The sequence below is a fragment of the Lasioglossum baleicum genome, chromosome 15 (genome assembly GCF_051020765.1).
Source record: "Lasioglossum baleicum chromosome 15, iyLasBale1, whole genome shotgun sequence".
NCBI lineage: Eukaryota > Metazoa > Arthropoda > Insecta > Hymenoptera > Halictidae > Lasioglossum > Lasioglossum baleicum.
This window is the reverse complement of record NC_134943.1, coordinates 3,623,732-3,644,429: the sequence shown is the minus strand read 5'-3', so window position 1 is coordinate 3,644,429 and position 20,698 is coordinate 3,623,732. Positions and strand designations below refer to the sequence as shown.

General features: G+C 34.9%; 1 protein-coding gene across 2 annotated transcripts in view; it reads left to right on the top strand.

Annotated features, from left to right (window-relative positions):
- LOC143216530 (tachykinin-like peptides receptor 99D) overlaps positions 1 to 20,698 on the top strand; it is a 103,412-nt gene that overhangs the window by 64,218 nt on the left and 18,496 nt on the right. For both annotated transcript variants that reach the window (XM_076439672.1, XM_076439671.1), the window contains exon 3: positions 16,078 to 16,296. In XM_076439672.1, the coding sequence (XP_076295787.1) occupies positions 16,078 to 16,296 (219 nt within the window). The remainder of the gene's footprint in view (positions 1 to 16,077; positions 16,297 to 20,698) is intronic.

The following is a 20,698-nucleotide window of genomic DNA, read 5'->3' as shown; positions in this document are numbered from 1 at the left end:
GAAAACGAATATTGATATATATTCTTCCTTAAATATTCAACTAACTCAAAAACCAAAGGTTTACAATTTATGTAATACAATGTTTTAAATTTACTTCTGACTGCATTTTCGGGACAAATTTCCCACTGTGCAACGTTTCCATAGATGATCTGCCTGCAGGCGACGTGTATGGTAATTAGTCGGATCAAAATAATAACAGAAACGAAGGCTTATAGAAAGGGCTGATCGCTGATCAGAAAACGAAGGTCGTGTCTTTGCGATCGGAGCTCGCGTTTAATCGGATCTGTTATATCGGCGCAAGATTAGCAATTAGGAATCGAGACCTTTGATTGAAAGGAACGAAGAGAAGGTTCGAGGCTCTCCGCTTTAAGAATCCGGCTTCACCTTAAATATATTGATCGGAAATCAATGAAATGTTAGGAAAAGCCGGAAATTGGCACGAACACCCTTTTAGATCCCGCAGAAAGCCACGTATGTGCAAAAGGAACATCGATAATTGTGTGGAAACGTCGTCGAAAATAAAACAGGTAACCTGTTTTCACCCATGTCTGTTTCCGTCCACAATCATAAATATTAAATTCGTTAGATCATACATAGACAGCGGATTTGATTCATTTATGAAAGAAAAACGAGCTTTGGAATATTAAAAGAATTTAAGTGCATATATTATTTCCAATGTATGTATTCTAATAGTTGAAGAAAGACATTTCTATTCGGTTCTTGTTTCGTGCAATTTATGATAAAAGTTTTCACTTTTCATAAAGTTCCGCAGATTTGAGGAAAGTACGATCCATTGAAAATCATTGAATTTATTGGGTTACCAATACGTAAGGAGACCCGTTAATAGCTGCACAGAACTGCAGTCTAATGGTGACCTACTAAAACAAAGCTAGAGAGAACTGAGAGAGCATCCGGTTAATTAATCTGTAGCACAATCTTGTTCATACTCTCTGGCATCGAGTTTCTAATCTCAAACGATGCGACTATACGGAAGAAATATTGTTCGGCTATAACGCTGTACAGATACGAATGGGGGTCGATCATTTATTTTCCCGTTATTATAGCATCTATCTTGTTGCTTAAAAAATTGTTTTGTTCTATCGTAACAGGTCTCATATGACATAATAAAACATTGTTAATCACTGTTCTATATCAAAAAGGAATTTATAAATCTTCTACAAAATAATCCCGGAAGAAATAATTGGACTACGGTCCTGAGAAGTCATTATTAATGTCCAAAATCGCCATTGCTGTTGAATCACTATTTAGACAATACTCAGCTGCGAGTCAAAAAAGTTCCAAATTCATGAAATAGTAAATAACGCGTTAATAACAATAAATTGCACATATTCAGCAAGTCGACGATATTATAAATTTCCTTTATTTCGCTCATACGTTAGCAACGAATGGTCAGCGAGGATCATCGCGCGAACGTGATCGATTATTCTAACTCAATTACGTATAACAAATGAAATTCTACTATTGAGTCGACAAGTACCATCCAGATTATATGAACGCGAGCCAAAAACCGCGTTTGGGAATCTCGAAAAAGATTGATTTGTACGAGGATTTCCGCGGCGGAGACCCAAAAATATTCGTCGAAACGAGATGTGCTACTAAATTGAAATTCGCGAATGCTTGAGCGCGCGCCGACACATCTGTCGGATGGAAGCCTTAGATTTTGCATATTTCTTCCTTTTTCACTCCGAAATGATATTGGACACACTTGTTCCAAACTTTTCACAAGTAGGTAGACAATTCTCGGAAATTTATTACTAAATTTTATAAAACGCTGATATGATAGTATTGGAAAAATTTAATTGAAAACATGTTCCTGACGAAAGCTCTGTTTAAATAATACAGCTGTGTCCTGAGCAGCAGACTTAGAAAGCGCACAGTAGCTCGAAGAAACGTTAAACGTTAGTAGTTAGCCTTAATTTGAGGCAGAGAATTTGCGTTAATTGGCCGAGGATCTTCACGGAACACAAAGAAAAGATAAATGTAGTGGCCGAAGACGTTGGTCACAGTTTAAAAAATTGATCAAAAGAGTGAGGCCTGAGATGGACAATAGCACCGCCTGTACTTTTTTCATTGTTTCGTTCACTTTTCATGCAACCGGACCACTCGGAGGTGTATTCGTGTGTTCGCTGAAGGAGCGTGTAGTAGCCAAAGGCGAATTTCCCTGCACAGGTTTGTGAAAGAAGAAACACTTATTCGTTAAACCATTCTTTGGCTCTGAATTAACACTGGGTTGGCCACAATCGCTGACGGGCGACCAATCTCTCGTGCAAACTTCCGCGCGCGCAGCGATCAACAAAGCGAAATTCGGGTCGCATTCTGTCATAAATCTTGCGCCGGCGAAACAGAAACTGTAGGACAAAATGCACGCTATTATCTATCTCCTTTACATCTGTCAATTACGAAAACAACCAGCTATCGTATTTTTAGAACGATACCGATACGCTAGCACAATTGGATTTTACACGAAAAACAATTTCGGCTAAAGAGAATTGGAATTGACATTCTAGTAACATTCGTTTCCATTTTCTTTTTAGAGAAAATAGCTGACGAATTGGATCGGCTACTGGAAAATTGGAATTCAAATGCAACGTTTCCGACTCCGAGTCAAAAAGTATCCAAGGCATGACATTTAAAAGGATATGTTCCCATTTAGAGCCGTCACTTTTAAACAATTTATAAGATCAAAAATGTTTAAAGTCATTATTGGTCTAGTTTTTATTGGCTATATTTGAAGATAACATATAGTGTAATTTTTATGCAATTCTCTTTATTGTTATTTAAATTATTGTACGAGTTCAATACTGGAATCATCACTATCCCCTTTATATCTGTCAATTACGGAAACAACCAGCTTCCTATTTTTGGACACGATACCGATACGCTTGCACAATTGGATTCTACAGAAAAAACAATTCCAGCTAAAGAGAATTGGAATTGACATTCTAGTGACTTTGGCTTCCATTTTCTTTTTAATGAAAATAGCTGACGAATTGGATTGGCTATTAGAAAATTGGAATTCCAAAAAGGATTCAAGGAATAACATTTAAGTATTTCCATTTAGAACCGTCAATTTTAGATAATTTATGAGGTCAAAAATATTTAAGGTTATTATTGGTCTAGTGTTCTAAAATGTTGCATACAAGTTTGGCTATATTTGAATATAACATATAGTGTAATTTTTATGCAATTCTCTTTATTATTATTTAAATTATTGCATATGATTTCAATACTGGAATCATGCAATGATTTAAATAACGATAAAGATAAGTGGATGTTCTCAATAAGAACAATTAAAATTTTGAAGGCAATCAAGAAAAATGAGAAAAGGAGATTAGCGGTATTTGTGGAAATATCTAACATTTCGAGAGGCCAGAAACGTGATTGGAAACACAGAATAGGCACAAACGTTAAAATGAATTGGAAAGCGTGTAATGACATAAATTCAAATGCACACGTTAATGTGCAGCAAAATCCAATTGCTTAATCGGTGGAAGAGAATTATGCATCGGCAAGCATTAGCGGATGTACTAAAATCTTCCGTCGCTTTTTGCGTCATAAAATAGAGACAAATGATCCATAGGAAGCGAACTAAATCGTCTAGAAATACAGAACTGAATGTCGGACTAGAATACAGACTATAAATTATACCGTTTGTGCCAAAAGTTCAAAATCATCTACAGATTTCCAATAAGCGGATCACGTGGCATTTTCGTCTACTTCTAAACCAATATTTTTGGAAACCAATATTTTAATTAATTTTGTTCACTCAACAAACATTTCTCACATTTTATGTATAACAGTCCTATCGTCTTTCCGTAACAAAATATGAAAGTGATTCTTTATAGTATAAACTTGAAAGAGTTTCTGGATTATGTATCATCTCTCTTTCACGTATCAACTTTTAGTTATTCTGTTACGCGAATACATGCTACAACTTTTCCTTTTAGTGTTGAATAATAAAATAGATTGTGTTGGGCAACTGGAAAAGTTTAAAACTTGTCTCGAGTATTAATCGAAAGCTAACAAATTATGCGACATTCTAATAAACGTTATATCATCTTGTGGGTGGTACAATCATCTCATTAATATACAGGAATTTTTTAAAAAATCCAAATAAATAATCTTGATACCTATTGAGGGGATGAAACAAGAAAACGGTACTCAGTTCTATTCACTTTAACTGTCATTATACATACAGTCATTGGCATAGTAAGAAGTAAACGTTAAACAGGCGTATTTGTTTTATAACTAAACATCTATCTCTTATTGCACCTGCACTTATTACATCTGTAGTACAGTCTGGAATTAAGTTAAAAATGGATAAAGTATACCTACTCGTAACGAAAATTTTAATAAAACACTATTCAAACTGCACTGTGGTCAACCGTCGGTCTTACTGGATGTACCAGCATTGCTAACAGTCATTCGTGGAACTCCGTTATGAAGACTTACAACGTTGCTTTGAAATATAAATATGAAGCAATATAAAATGGTTTTCTATACCAGGAATTCTTAATATTTGTCGTTTAAATCAAAAATGCCAATAACTACTGCAGAACCAGCAATATAGTACAGTTTACCCTAAAACTGTTGCTATATACTTTCTTTAATGACACAAGTAATAAGCCAAAATTGATTTTGCTACACATGTCGTATTTTTGTAATTTATTCTTCATAAATACTATGTCCACACTGTTCAAAATAGGCGTCATATACATGTGTAGCCTCCAAATTATATTAAGCACCCGTAGAAATTTTTAAGGGAAATTTTAAAAAGGCAGAAATTCTTCTAAAAAATTCACAACATTTCGAAGCTTCCATATTATATTAGAAAACTCATTAAAAGCGCGGAAAGTTGTGCAGAAATTATGTGTGTGCATTTAGTTTATGGGGCGTGCCTCTGTTACGTTGCGAAACGCGTATTTAAACTTATGTTCCCTGACTCTCCACCTCGTAATGTTGTAGATTTATCTCCTTCGGTTACCAGAAAACTTAATAAGCGATTCATTCATAGCGTTTCCAGAACATGAATTTGCATCGTGTAAAACGAAATGGGTTTAATTACTATCAGCAAAGAATATTACGACATCTCTGGCAGTGACGACGAGGGGAAGATCAGCGTAAATCACTACAAGCATAACAAATGGCGGATATTATCGAGCGGGGCGTTTGAAGGAAAGACGTTGATCGTAATAAGGGATAAGAATTTTCAACCACTTAGGTGGAAAATGGAACGGATAACCGAACTTCAACCAGATGCAGATAACATCACCGGGGTGATATCAATCGAGAACGCCGAGAGCTGAGGAAACGATCTTATTTCAAGAATTTGCATAATTCCATCACGAGAAGACGTAGACGCCTAGAAAATGGCACTATTCATCTCATTGATCTATAATGCAGTAATGTCTTTAGTATATGTATTTGAAAGAGATGTGCACACAATATTTGTGATAAATCTCCCCTACTGCAGAGTATATTATTTGAGAAAAATAATATAATAATTTCTTATTTTTCATTATTTTTCTATCAAAATTTTACCGATATATCCGTGACGTTTTTCCGATTAAAATGAGCCCAAACATGATGCAATTCGGCACATGTTTGCCTGCTCAATTGACGCTTTAGTAGCACCTCGATTAACCGAACTGACGTTCGAATTCTCAAGGTACTTGATGTTGTGGATAATACAAGTATACATACATGTATAATCTAAATTGCGTCATTATTGGTGTAATTTCAATTCGAAAAGTGTCAGGAACATGTTAGGAAAAGTTTCATAAAAAAGACCATTAGAAACAAAAAAGTTTTATCCTTGGTTTTAGTATTGTTTCACTTTACGAGCATTTCTCGTCATACGCATTACAGAATTACATTCTGTTCTCCGTTAAATGTAATTACGTTCGTACTCATACATTTTTATGTCCCTGTGTAGAATCATCTGCATATTTGATTGAAATTTTAATTCTCAGGTTTTATACCAGGGAATTTTTGAAAATTATGAAAAGGAGAGAAGTTCGCTCATATTCATAAAAGTGGAATTATAAGATGTCGGTCGCATTAATTTCGAAGAGAATCGAACGGAGATATTTTTGAATTATTAATATCTCGGTCAATAGTAAGCATTGTCTCTATAATCATCGTTTACGTCAATCCTATCCGAAAGTAGAGATTCCGACTGTTTCCGTGGCAAGTAGATAAGCTGCCGAAACACATCGGTCATGATACAGTCTGAATCAAAAAGATGGCACACCCTTAGAACAATTTAAATGCTATTTATCAAATTTCTTGTATATTTACTTTTTAGTCTGTCTTTGTGGAGAAATGCGGAAGAAATGGATTCGAAGACATTTAACTTGTGTTAATAAATGAAAATGTTAGTGTTTGGATGTGCCCTGTTTTTGTCATGGACTGTATGATAGAAAGTGACAAGTGCAACATGAATAATATGGGAAGCAGTGCCAATCAAATCACCTTTACCGTCGATGTCAAATGGAAATCGATATATCGACGTTGTTTCCACGTGTGTCTTAAATATTAGTTGAGTAGCAAGTGATTGGCCTATCAGTTCTGAGAGCTGCGACCTCATCAGTCGATATAGTTCACGAATCAAAATGTTACTAACCATATTCATTTTATTTTATCAGTATACAATTTTTATCGAAAAGGTATAACAACTAAAGAAACTGCATACGGTTTTCAATCACAGTGTTGACATTAAATATTATGAACAATATATGAGTTGAAACATTATAAACATGTCTAAATGCTAATAAACTCAATTAATTTGGTCAACAAAATTTACATTCAATTGACTCGATCTAAATGCAATTGACAATAATGTGAAAAATCTACAGAGATTTTAGTATGAAAATATGCAAAAATATTTTAATGAAATATGCCAGGAGCTTTACCATAATCTTTGTTAGATGTAGAGTGGCGATGAATTTTTCTATTAAAAAAGGGTAATTTCTGAAGCAAAATTATTTTTATTTAGAAAATTGTGAAAGTGGAAGTTGGTACGAACATGTTCCATGACCTAATAGTTATCAATATTCTCAGATATGCATTCTTTCATTTCGTGGCATTCATCGCATGCTCGTTCCACACGAGCACAAATAAACATCTGAATATGAAGATGCGCGTAAATCGAAATTCAGATGTGAACATAAACCACAAAGCGAATTTTAATCAAAATGCCTATGGTGCTATTTCCCGACAATTCGAGAACCGATTAAAATTCCGATGCTACTGTCAGTGCTGACCGTCCGATCGATTGGAGAAAACGTCACGATAACAAAGAGGGATCAACACGTTCATCTTTGACATCAATACCATCAATCCAGGCTTCAGCAAAGATACATTTGTTTCGAAAATAACGAAAATAGAATCTTGCACATCTACGTCATACCATCTTTTATTTCCTCCGTTATTTTTTAATCATTTTCTCAAGATAATTATCATAATAATTTATACACCTGTAGTAGCTGTGTTCATCGAATTGTAATTAATATTATGATAAAACCAAAAAATTCTTTTCTAGGATAATCTGATGCTGGTGGAATGTACAACGATGATATTTTTAGTATTATTAATATAAATTAACATTGTTCTTTGTCGTTGTTGTCATAAATTTTCTACTATTTGATGTAGCATGTTACCGCGCAAGAAGCCACAAGCAAGATATTGTACTTTCCCGGAATGGGGATTCGAAATACCAGAAAATACAATTAACCACACTCGTAAACTGAATGAAGAACTTCACTGAGCAAATAAACCGGCCGTGTTCCGAACTTCAGGCTTGCTAGAAGTAACTAATCCCTGTAGAATCGCCCAAAACTGCTCAAGAAAACACAAGTCGAATCTTGTATTTTTATTCCTCTCTCGGAAACTTGTACTCCAGAGTCTCATTAGAAGCTTCGTACCTTACACCGACTTCCCTCGTGATCCTAGCTTGCGATTCGAGGACCGACGTAGTATCACAAAACCTTCGTACTCTGAATACGAAAGGATATTCGAGAAAATAATGTATGTAAGAAAAAAACCAATGAACACAAGTCTTTATCGTTTATATTTTAAAAATTTCTTGCTTGTTTGAAAAATGTATTGAACCCTTAATCAGTATTCGTCGCTATAAACCACTATGAATATACTGCGGATTTTTATGCAAAATAAAAATTCTCTGCATTAATTGAAAGGTGTAGGAGCTGCATAGACCCTTACTTCTTTTTTTTATCATTTTAGTATGTCGAAAATAATACGACAGTATATTTAAACTGTTTAAATATTTTCTATATTAGGATTTGTTCTCTGGTCATCTCTTTCTACTATTTCTTATATTTTATAATAGTGTTTGTTAATACGTTTGTTAACGTTCGAGGATTATTTTAATCCATTTTGATTTAAAGAAAGTAGAGGCGTTTATTCACGACAAGAGAAAGATATGAACAGTATTCGTTGCAATAGCACAAAGCAATATTTCCCCTTAGGTTACCGTTTCAACATTTTCCACAGAAGGTATAGTACACAATGCAGAAATTCCTACATGCATTTCGCACATTCGAAACAGGTCGAATAAAATAGCTGCAATTCAGCTTTCCCTCTTGACACCATCTGCAATTCAAGCTCAATCCTTAAAGTATCTTATTTTACAAGCGAGATACAGACTGATTGTTTTACATTGTTTTGGTCGCAACAGTGAAGTAAATAGATAGAGGATTAAAACACGACTCCAGAAAATTACAGCATTACGTCTACGTTATCTGAAGTACCAATTCAAACGTTTTTACCTGTTATAGAAATCTACGAATAATAAAAAAAGAAAAAATATAATGTGAATTCATTTAACCGGAATTTTACGTTCTACTGTGGCCGTCGCCGGACTGACGAAACTTAATTAAATTGGAGCTCGGAGAAAGTAATCGACAAATACGAATGGCTACGAATGGTCATTCTGTCTATAGATCAATCGTTTCTTTTAATTATTTGTGACTTCGCCCATAAAACAAAATCACGAAAATTCCAGGACCCTGTGCCAATATACTTAACGCAATGTCGTTAATTGATTTAACATTGGATTAGTTCACACAACTATCGGTGAACGAAGTCAATTAAATTAATATTAACTGCCACGCATCGCGTGCTTGTGCCTCCATCTAGACAACGCACGACGCTCACTGCATACCAACATGGCGGCGCCCTTACGGTGAAAATCGCTGAACTTTGAACACGCATAACTTTTGAACCAGTGGATTCGTAAAATGAAAACTTGGATTCTCGGCATTTTCTTGTCAAAATCTACAGGATTATATTAAAAAAGTTCAAAATTTCTGGTTTCCTCAGGCGAAGTTCAGCTTATTATATAATATATTATTTAAATTACATGAAATAATATCTAACAAAAAATTAAAATCTTACATTCTCTGGTTTTACTGTTTCATATTTCATCCAGTAATTTTTATTATAAATGCTAAAAATCCGCAGTCTATTCATAATGTACAGCCTCAACAGTGTCATCAAAATTGTGTTTACATTGCAAGTTAATATTATTGTATATTCTTGTTTCGAGTAAACGACACAGAAGTTATTATCGCTTCTATTATACGTATCTGACGAGGTTTTTACAACATTCGAGGGTTTCATCAGGCATCAATTCGTTCCTCTATAGCGTTAAAGTGGAGGTCAGCTGTAGCGAGGAAATTCGTTTCGCTTTTATATCGTATAAGTTCGAACGTGGTAACAACCTATTCGAAGTGACCAAAAAAGGGTCTGCGATGGCCATATTACTTGCTAAATTGTAGACTATTTTCCTACGGTAGAAGGCAATCTAACATTTTATAGTACGTTACAAATATTCTAGTAATTATTGTAATAACACACAAATATTATTTAGTTTTCAAATATTATTATTTAGTTGGGAAATCTGAGATGAATAAATAAATACTAGAATATTATGTATATACATACGTAATTAGGTTGAATGCAGCGTTCTGTAATTAAAGACGGAACATGAAATTCTTTGAGCGACTTAAATGTCTGGTATGCTGCGTCTCGGAGAATCGTAATGGAAATTATGCACTGCACATCACTTTAAACAGAAACCTACCAGGGATTCTACGTTAAATTTATAATGAGAAAATGAACATTTTTTTGAATATCAGTAAATAGTTTTGTTAAATTATTCTACAGAATAACGCAATGAAATATGATGATAAAGACATTGAAGATTTAGAGTAGAAGGTTTCATCAGAACCCAGTTATTTAGTGAGGCATTGAAATCAATTTTAATCAAATAACTTTTACGAATAGATGAACATTTTATAAGAGAAATTGAATTACTCAACAGATGGCTATACTCTCATCTCGTGGATACGTCATCTATCAGAATAACGATCGTTTCGAATTCATTTTAACCTTGCACATAAATCTTCGTCAATTTCATTTTTAACGTGGCATACCAATCTAAAGGCTGGTAATTTATATTCAATGAAATAATAATTTTTTAGCAGAAAATTCCCATTCCTAAAACTCGAGAAACAACTTCTCAATATTTTGTTATCTTTGATATTGTTCGGAGAGCATCGAATCAAAAAAGACTGTAATTTGTTGCAGTTGCAATTCGACAAGCAATTCATGAATCTTGAAAATCTACAGGTTCACGTATTGATTGCTTTTTCGCTGCTCAACAATCAGGTTCTCAATAGGACATGTTCTCCTGGGGCGGTTGGCAATAATTTATACTACTGAATCACCACTCTTGAAGCAATCTGTGCAACCCATAAAGCAGGGTTTCATTCGAATTTGTCATTTATTACAGATGCACGTGCTCTTAACTGTGCTCTCTGACTGATATTTATCGTTTAATATTTGTTGTCACACAAGTATTGCTATATTTTCAAACGGAAACGTTAAAACATTATTTAACTTCTTCGCAGTTATGTTCTTTTGTCAAGTGACTTTGCAAAAATATAAGTTGTAAATGTAAGTGATTATTTATAACAAGTAGACTGGATTTTATGCATTTAAAATGAAGCACCGAAAGACTTTAAGAATACTGCTGTATTATCATAACCTCGTTAAAATTAATGAAGAAACAAGTTAGTTTCTGCTTCATTCCCATCCCTTGTAATCGATGTAGAAAATTGTTATTTTGCGACTCGACAATTTCATCTAAGTAACGATTACTGAAATTGTAAAAATTTATAGAAAATACTATACACCTATTTTAATTTAATAAAACTCGTGGAAAATCTAAATAAATTCAACATTATCATCTTTATAAGGTTATCAGTTACTTATGTTTAGCACGTTCAGCGTTAAAGAAAATTTTCAAGAAGTCAATTGCTCAGACCAGTGTTTGGAAGATTGAAATGTCAAGGGAATTTCGAATTTTGATCACGCGAGCCCGCAAAATATCGACGCCAAATTAACAGAGGACCAAAATGAAAGTGGAACAAAGGATAGACTGCATCGTGTATCAAGGACGCTGGTTTAAGAAACATTTGGCTGGACAGAATTGATCGGACACCTTGTTTCTGGGGCAAGGCATGCACCAAGTTAGTAAGTGGCGGCGTGTATACAGTTCCTTGAAAGGTTGCGTCCAAAAGGCATTGGATAGTTTGCAGAAATTTCAGGTCAAGATATCACCTACATGGTACGACGAGTTGCGAGAACCTGTCGTACTTCAAACTTCCGAAGATCAATGGTAATTAAGATAAAAAAGAAGGAACGTGCATTGGCGGAAATCAATGGAAATTGAGTTAAACTATGGGAACTTCAAGCGAGCGAACATAATTTTAAAAGAAACCATTACTAAATTAGCCAACATTGAACTGCGAATTTTTATGCAATTTCTCATTTATATTGGCAATTTTCATCTTCTTTGAAAATGTTATTATTTTTTTATAAATATTCAAAAAAGTCATGCGTGCTCAATTCTTGTTTCCTTTGCTTAAAATTTTAGGATATTTCTAGAAAAATAATACAACAGTTTGCTAGTTAAAAGTTTGACTTTTACATTATCACACTATAAAAGTGCTAACGTAACGTAAGCAACATCTTAGTCGCTTATTTAATTTTGGGGGCTCTACAAAATTGGCTTGTTTCACTCGAACATTTTTCTTTTAATTTTATAAGAAGCTTCCCTCGGACGAGAGAGGATTCCTACTTTGTTTATAAGGCGAAGTTTGAGTATTCGAACCGAATCGAAGGGAGAAGTGTATTTATTTGAAATGAATAGAATTTCATGATTATGCGCTTTGCTGGCTTAAGGGTGGAAAGCTTTCGAAGAGAGTATCCGAGTCGGTGCGAAGGGAGTTCTCGTTTCACGGATTCGTTCGAGAAAATCCCAATGCATAATATATTACCTATTTGGATTACGAATATTAAACACTCGAGAAATAGGGTAAGAAAATTCACCACTGTATCATTTCATTTTTCCTATCCCAAGCACTTTTCAATCAGTAAAGGACACACATAGAATATTAAATATAAAATATATAATGAATTTGTCGGAAACTAATAATTATTTCTATATGTTAATTTTTACGCATGGCGACAACGGTATCATATTATTCACTTTTCATAATGAAATGTGCGATAAGCAGACCAGGTAAAAACGTGATCGATGAAACAGACGTTTCGTACCACCACACCGCGTTACTAGTGGAAATAGTCAGCAATAGCCAGACGTATTCGAGTGTGCAATATTGGAAAAGTACACTCGATGAATTTTCAAAATCAATCATTACTACGTAACAGGTCGTTCTGCTTTCTATTTACTTCTGTGCATAGAATCTATCGTTTCCACTCTATTGTGAACTATGCTATCTGAATTATGAAATATCATCAATACTGTAAATAAAACATGCAATTTCTGAATTTCTAGATAATTAAATAATTCAATAATATTTAAAAATCATGATTTTCAAATTCTTTAAAATATTTTCAGGATTACATTAAAAAATATATACAGCGGGTACATTCTATAGCATATAGAATTGAATTAATGTGCGCTTTCAATTCAGTTCATTGGGTCAGATTTCTTTTGGCGACAATCCAAACTCGGATGTCGACGGATTTCCTTAATTTCGCAGAAAGGAATAAGTTTTCACTGGCGGAGAAATCAAAGTGGCTAACCATGGATAATTGTAACAATGAAAAATGTTTACGTCGCTTACATAATTACGTTAGCCGAGATAAGGTCCTATGTAAAATGTGAAACAGTGAGTTCGAACGAATTTCACGCTAGCGATCCTTTCATTACCGTCGTTCCAGCCGCAAAACGCAGTGCAGGATACCGCCGTACAAATGGCGGGCTTAGTTCGGTGCAATTTACTTCCGCACTCTTAGAAAGCGGAACTACATCCGACTGTCTATGTAACGTGTTGTTCGGTCGCGATGATCATAAACGGAATACGAAACATCCGGTAAGCCTCTTTGGCAAGTGTTGGGTTACCGACAAGGTGCACATTTTCGTTCGAAAGTATCGTGAGATCGGGGAGGAACGAAACAATTCTGAAAATGTACACGAATTTATTACAGTTCTTAAATTGTTTACTTAGCTGGGTGTTTCTGAATTGTTATTCTCCGCATTAATTTGACCAATTTTAATACAGCATAACCAATGACCTACACGAAATCTATACATGTTAGGTTTCACAAAGGTGGATATATGTATGAACACTTAGTACACTTAGACTTAATGATATGGGTGTGCATCGCGTGTTTATTATCTTAAAATATGAGCCCTAAGCATCAAACGGCCATTGTCGCTTGTTCAGTGGTTGCTGTATGTCTAACACGACCATAATTGCCCCCGGTGACGAAGCATATAGTAGTAAAAGCAACAGCAGGCCTGCAATTGCAGGTAGTAGAGCAATCTAATCGATAGAACAACAAAAGTTTTTTAATGAATAAAAAGTATTTGATGGGTCGATTTAAACGCGATGTGAAAAATATTAATTGCTGGTAAATATTCGATGAAACAATGACTGACCGCAAAAGAGTTATTAATCTCGTGGGTAAAGTACACGATTAATGAATTTTACTTGCTCGGTGCTTGACGAAGGCGTTCCCAACAGAGAGACTAGAATTGAATCATTTATCTTAAAGAATGTGCACTGGCTCTGCATCCGACAGAGTTATTATAGTTCCGCGCGCTGCCTTTGAATTATTTATACTGAGAAATATTATACATACACGTACCGAAAATGGGTCGTAGGTTATACAGAAATTCCCAGGCGAATTTCGCGTAAAATTAATAATAGACTGAAATATAAACTGAAAAGAGTTTATCGTAAACTTGTCATCAATTTCCAAAAATCGTATTTTTTTAATACGTATTTGCATGTAGTGTCACTTCCGCGTAATGGTACCATTTATCCTCATGCACCCTACACACGTGTATTGCAGAGTGAAGGCTATCCATGAATTACGATGCAGCTAGTTGAAGATAAATTACGTATGATACGATGTCGCATATATCCTGCGCATTCCTCTCCCATAGACTGTCACAACTAATTTACTCAATTACGCTAAGTAAAGTGTCATTGGTAATTATCGTACTACTGGAAGTGTTGTGCCGTTATTAGTCTATTCACCTTATGCTTTACTATGTCTAAAAATGTGGAAAACACGTTAAAATTAATCGAGTTTATTTCAACACTGGAAAAGCAGACTCAAACTAATTATATTCTAATCGTTTAAATACATCTTTTAATAACCAGAACTAATACGTAATAATTTCTTGAAAAAGGAAATACAATTGCAAATCAAACATAATGAATAACTCTTTTAGTGGCAACTTGTTTAGTGCAACTTTAGTGGCAAGTTGTTTATCAAAGTTAAATTAGAAAGTGTTCATTCAATTTTCAAATTAATAATAATCTTAATGAAGAAATTAAGTTTCGTAGAAAACGCTGGTGTAAAGTACCTTTTCGTAGCTTTTCTTGTGAAAGAAAGTATTCACCATTGAAATCTGGAATGATTACAAGTCGTTCAAGATAAAGCGTGTGTAGTGTACACGCTCAAAATTTATACTCGAACAAACTGGAACGGTCACCTGAATACTTCGAAATAGATTTCGGAACTGCTCTCTCCCCGGTTTGTTGCCGGGCAACCTCTTTTGCGCCATTCTACGGCAATTCCCATTTTCGAGCGTTCAGATGCGATAACACAGGAGAACGTACGCCGGTGAACGATGCTTCTTCTCCATAAAGGTTTTCCCTGATTTTCCTCAATACGAGGGACATACCATTCCCCAAGATGGTACACACACAGTCCTCGTAAAAATGTTCCTAGAACCTGATCCGCCCTCAATGGATCTGTAAAAAAAAACAACGCGAATGACTTTCTACATGGTCTAGTAAATTCCCGAACTATTGCTCCTTATTCGTTCGAGCAAATAGCTGACTCGTTTGAGGCTGATTTATTATCCTGATCATTGCCCGGAAAATTTATTGCCAGCTCCGCCCCCGGTGAAATCTTATCGCGATTACACCCACCTGTAACCACGTCGCGTGAAGAATTTTAATAAAATTCTGCGCATTATCGCCGTTGCACCATCATCGCACGTTATCTCCGATTGGCAGATTTTTAATACTTTGAATATCTGCACGAGATGCATTGCAATGAACCATGTGCAGTTCTATTGACTTTTTGAGTCGGGTTGAATGACATTTTAGGTGTACGAAGGCAGTTTATACAAATTAATTTCTGGTCCTTTCTTCTCAAATTTAATGATTACTTACAAACATTCAAAATGTATTCTACTGTCGAAAATAAGGCTGAACCTCACCTGAAGAAACCAGAAATTTTTAACTTTCTTTTATGTGGTGAAAATCACTCAACTGTAAACACGCATAACTTCTGAACCAGTGGATTCCTAAGATTAAAACCTGGATTGTCGGCATTGTCTCGTCAAAATCTGCAGGATTATATTTTAAAAAAGTTAAAAATTTCTGGTTTCCTCAAGTGAAGTTTAACCTTTCTTATCATTAACGTATGACCGGACTTAAGATGTAAGTTTTAATTGATGATGCGGGTGTCTCATTACAGGTACATGGCCATTGTGAACCCATTGAGGCCACGTATGGGTAAAAGAGCCACACTCTGCGTAGCAATCATCATCTGGATTGTAGGGGCAGTTCTATCATTGCCGATGCTGCTTTTCTACACCACCTTCACACAGAATTACGCGAACGGCGAAGTCAGAGTGATCTGCTACAGCGACTTTCCCAACAGCGACGACAGTGGTCTCAGTTACGACGAATATCTGTAAGCTTATCTTAATGATTACACACTCTTCTCATTATTTTAAATTCTGTTCCATGCATCTAACACTTTATCTACCGAAAACTTAATAATAGCATTCTCAATGATTGTCATCCACAAAAAGTTTAAAGCTTCTTTAAAATAATAATTTAAAATAATAATAAATTCTATTCTTCTTCTTTTGCACATTTGGATGTTCTTAATCGGAAATATCGAAATTCCTGTTGTGAAACCTTTGGTACCACTGTTTATACGTGCTGCAGACTGCAACAGTTTCTCTTAAAGTAGAGGAAACCATTCCCTGAACTTTAAGAGCACTTCTTCAATTGAAATGTGAAAAGAATCGCGACTGCTGTGTTACTTATCGTATGACATCGTACTCAATAGTACTTGAAGATAACGAGCTATATCATCAGTGTCTTCCAGTTATATCACGTTTCTTTTATTTTGAGAGTTGTCACGGTTAAAGCCCAATGTAATTTAAATGTGACAACTCTTAAATCACAATTAATATTTGGCTTAATATTACATTAATATTTGTGTGCACACATTAATCTTTTCGTTATTATAAATTTTATAAAATTAAAAATACCCAAATTTTTTTTTAATTACTCCCTGACTTAAATTTTAAATTGATTATTAACCCTCAAAATTAACTAAATTTAATCCCTCTGAAAATTAATTTAAACTTGAAATCCCCTCAATTAAAATTTTAATATGATATTGATTCTATTATATTATGCGACTAAATGAATGCAACGTTATGCGGTATTTTTTACACGGTTCAAACGTAACATGAATGACGTCTGCCAGTTTAAAAACCACCTATAAAGGGCTTACCTTTCCTTTTTAATTTGCTCGATGTTGCTATTCCCATCGCTCGTAATGTGCGCGCCGATGTTTAATAATTTGCATAAAAACGACAGATATATTTTCCGGCTGGATACAAAAAGGACCGAGCGAAATGAGACCGCGAACAAAAAGTGCTGCGGAAACAGAGGTATTATTTACCCCGTATAAAAAGTATAAAAATGATCATGCATCTAGAGACTGTACATGCGCCCCTCGTCCGAGAGTTAATGATATTTATCGGGTAAACCTAAAGACTATAAAAATTCACGGGCCAGTTTACCAGCAGCGCAGAAACGTTGAATAAAATCACCTTTTTCCCAGCTCGGACGTCTGCTTGTTTATCTTTTATCATGCTGTTTATGTGTAATAAACATTTACGTACAAACGTGAAACATATAAATTTCAATGATCAGTTCTCTCGTTTTCTGTTTACGTTTCAAATTGCAGAGCTTTGAAGCATATCCAGTCCCCTAAGTGTTAATAAATTTCGTAATCCCGAATATAATGAAAAATTTGTTTGCGCTTGTCCATGGCTGTTGGCTCGCGATTTCCGTATCGATATTTTTTGCGAGGATCCGACCAATCGATTAAAACCTTGTATTTACAAAAAGTGAATACACCTTAAAAAATATTATTGATTATTTTTTCATATCAACCTCGGTAATTTTGGACTGAAACTACTCGTAATTCATTTTTGGAATTACTTTAGAATTACTCCTTCTCGTTCCGTGAAACTAAAATCTGTGAAAGAGAGACGAGTTGAATTATCTTAATATAAATTCCGTAAAATAATTAAAACGGTGAACGAAATATTAAAGGATGTCTCTTTCTCGTTTCTACAGAAACGCGGTCTCTCGTATTTGTGTGATTTGTTTCTTGAATGGTTAACAGAAATTGCAGACGATTTAATAAAAAAGAAATGTATAGGAAATTATTAAACAGCAACGTAATCAGGCTCCGTTTCCGCATTTTAAAAGGTAACGAAACGACTAGCAATTTCTCGATTTAATAGCTCCGAACGAATACCCTGCATGAAGGCTCATTGGCATTCTACGCTGTTACCTTTAATTACGGGGCGGAACTGATAAAAGTGAGCTTTAGAGTCTCGTTGAGCCTTCATACAAAGCTGCAAGTGTCCTTTTAACTCAGTCACAAAAGTCTCTCAAACCGAAATCCTTTAAGCGTTCTAAAAGCTCCTACCCCGGAAGCTGTCTTCTCATCTTCTTTATATCATCTCGTCGCACCTTCAATCTACAAATATACATACTTAATTAAACACCGGGGTGGAACCAACTTGACAAATCTAATCAAAGAGTTTAACGGTTAATTGTTCGGTGTTCGTTACTACCGCACCAATAATTCTTGCTTCTCAGTAGACATTCTTGTTTCTTAATTTATTTCCTTGCAATCGTAATGTAAGTAGCTCACTTATTCCGCGGAGCTAATGGAAAAGCGGTAAATTTAGACATCAAGTATCGCCCGGAACCGACGAAAGTAAATAACAACAGAGTTGCCGAAATTACAATTGTCGTTCATTCCGAAGTTTCTTTGTCAGAACAAAAGGATCGTCTTATCCGGCTCCATTGTTACATCTAATGATTCAGATACTGTATCACGTGCAACAGTATACCGGGTGAAATATCTATAATCCTGGTCACCTATCTGCCTTGATTAAGCTAGTAGACATTTTTCAGCTGAAATTACATTCTCCGTATCATCGTCAGTTTAACAAGCTTCGCTTTGTTACCTTCTTTACGGTCACTAGCTGTATGTACAGTTGACTTACTTATTATCCTCCTCTTGAATCCTTCAGTCACAGAGTCGTTAGATCATCACAGAAATAATTTTTAGAACAGAAAGTACTTAGAAACGCAATTAAAAAAATTTCCATGATGTCAAATAATTTTCGCTGTATACAATTTGTTCGTATTCCATAAATTGCCAAACATGTATGATGCGAATAAATGTGCTAAATTTGATTTTTCTTGTTGATAAAATGTTCCGAATCAGATGAACTTTATCTGCAATGGATTAATATGTAATTATTGCTGAAAGCAATACTAATATCTCACCATTTGCATTTATACCATGTAAATGATACACTTTCAATAAATTTTACGGAGGCAATATTCTGGAATAACATATTTCGTTATATATTAAAGTTGGTACTGAAAAATAGTATAGTTTCAATATAAATTCTATCCAAACAACATTCTCGAATAACATATATTTGCTAAGTAAATAAAGTATTTTAGAACATCAAAACTGAAATCCAATATTGTATACAATTTTGAAAAGTCCAACTCTCAGTCGTGATTACGAATGAATAGATTATAAAGATGACCATAACACGAAAATGAGGTCAAGTATCGTGATCATATAAACTTATTTTATTGTCCTTCTGCAATCTAGTTCACTATCGAAATACGAGTGCATATTATAGAATACATTCTGAAACGTCATAAAATTTTTCAGTACGTCCCTCTGTAGAACTTGCAAAGCATGTAAAGCTGAATATTAAACAGATATATGTATAAGATTTATGACGGCAAATAAAATGTTACAATGCTAATGACTACTAAAAGAAGAAATAAACACGAGACTGCGGTGAAACAAAGGGGGTGGCGTTAGCTGCAGTTAGCACCAGCCATAATTAAGCTTGTCACTTCAAGGAAAATGAACCACTGTTACGTTCTAGAATCTGGTCGTTCGGAAATGTTGTCAGAAGAAATAATTATAATACTGAATAGACACTTTTCCGCAGAAGATTGCAGTACTTCATTGTGCCGTGTCCATTTATTCCACAATAGGCAGCTCAAGTTCGTGCGATCTCTTTTATCGATAAAGGCCATCTTCTGCCCCATCTACATCCAGTTTCTACGTATTTTTAAGAGGACAACTAAAGACATTTTTTAGAGGACAGATTGAATATAATAAAAAAAAAATTAAGTGCAAGAAAGTTTTATTGTGTACGAGTTTAAATTTTTCTTCATAAAGAGGAGTACACAAATATTGATTAAACAGAGCTCTCCTCACACTTGAAATGAACGTCAAGTATACTCTTATGAAACTGTCGTCGATGGATTACTAAAGATAAGAACGAGATCAAGTACTTCAATGCAGAGTAATCGTCCACTCGTGTAGGCTAATCGAATTTTAATGTACGAAGTGGTGTAATAAGTTGGTTATTTGAATGATGACCATAATGCGCAATATCGTGGAACGGACAGACTGAAATTGCTAATACGATGGATGGAGTATTGGGTCGAAGACGGAATTTTCATCAGAGGCACTGACGCGGTCTATCTTGATGTCTGTTCGACAAGCAAAGTGACCACCAAACAGAGAATAATCAAGATAATATAGCCGCGCGAAAGCCGTGATGAGGCAAACAGCTGGCAACCGTTCGCTGACAGTAACAAGACATCCATAACTGTACGATGTAGCATTGTGGTCATCGGTGACCAATCAAGAGAGAGTCTTTACTTTGTGCTGCATGTGCGCCAATGCATTGGCTACTTGATAGACAGAAAAATCACAGATCGATAATGTC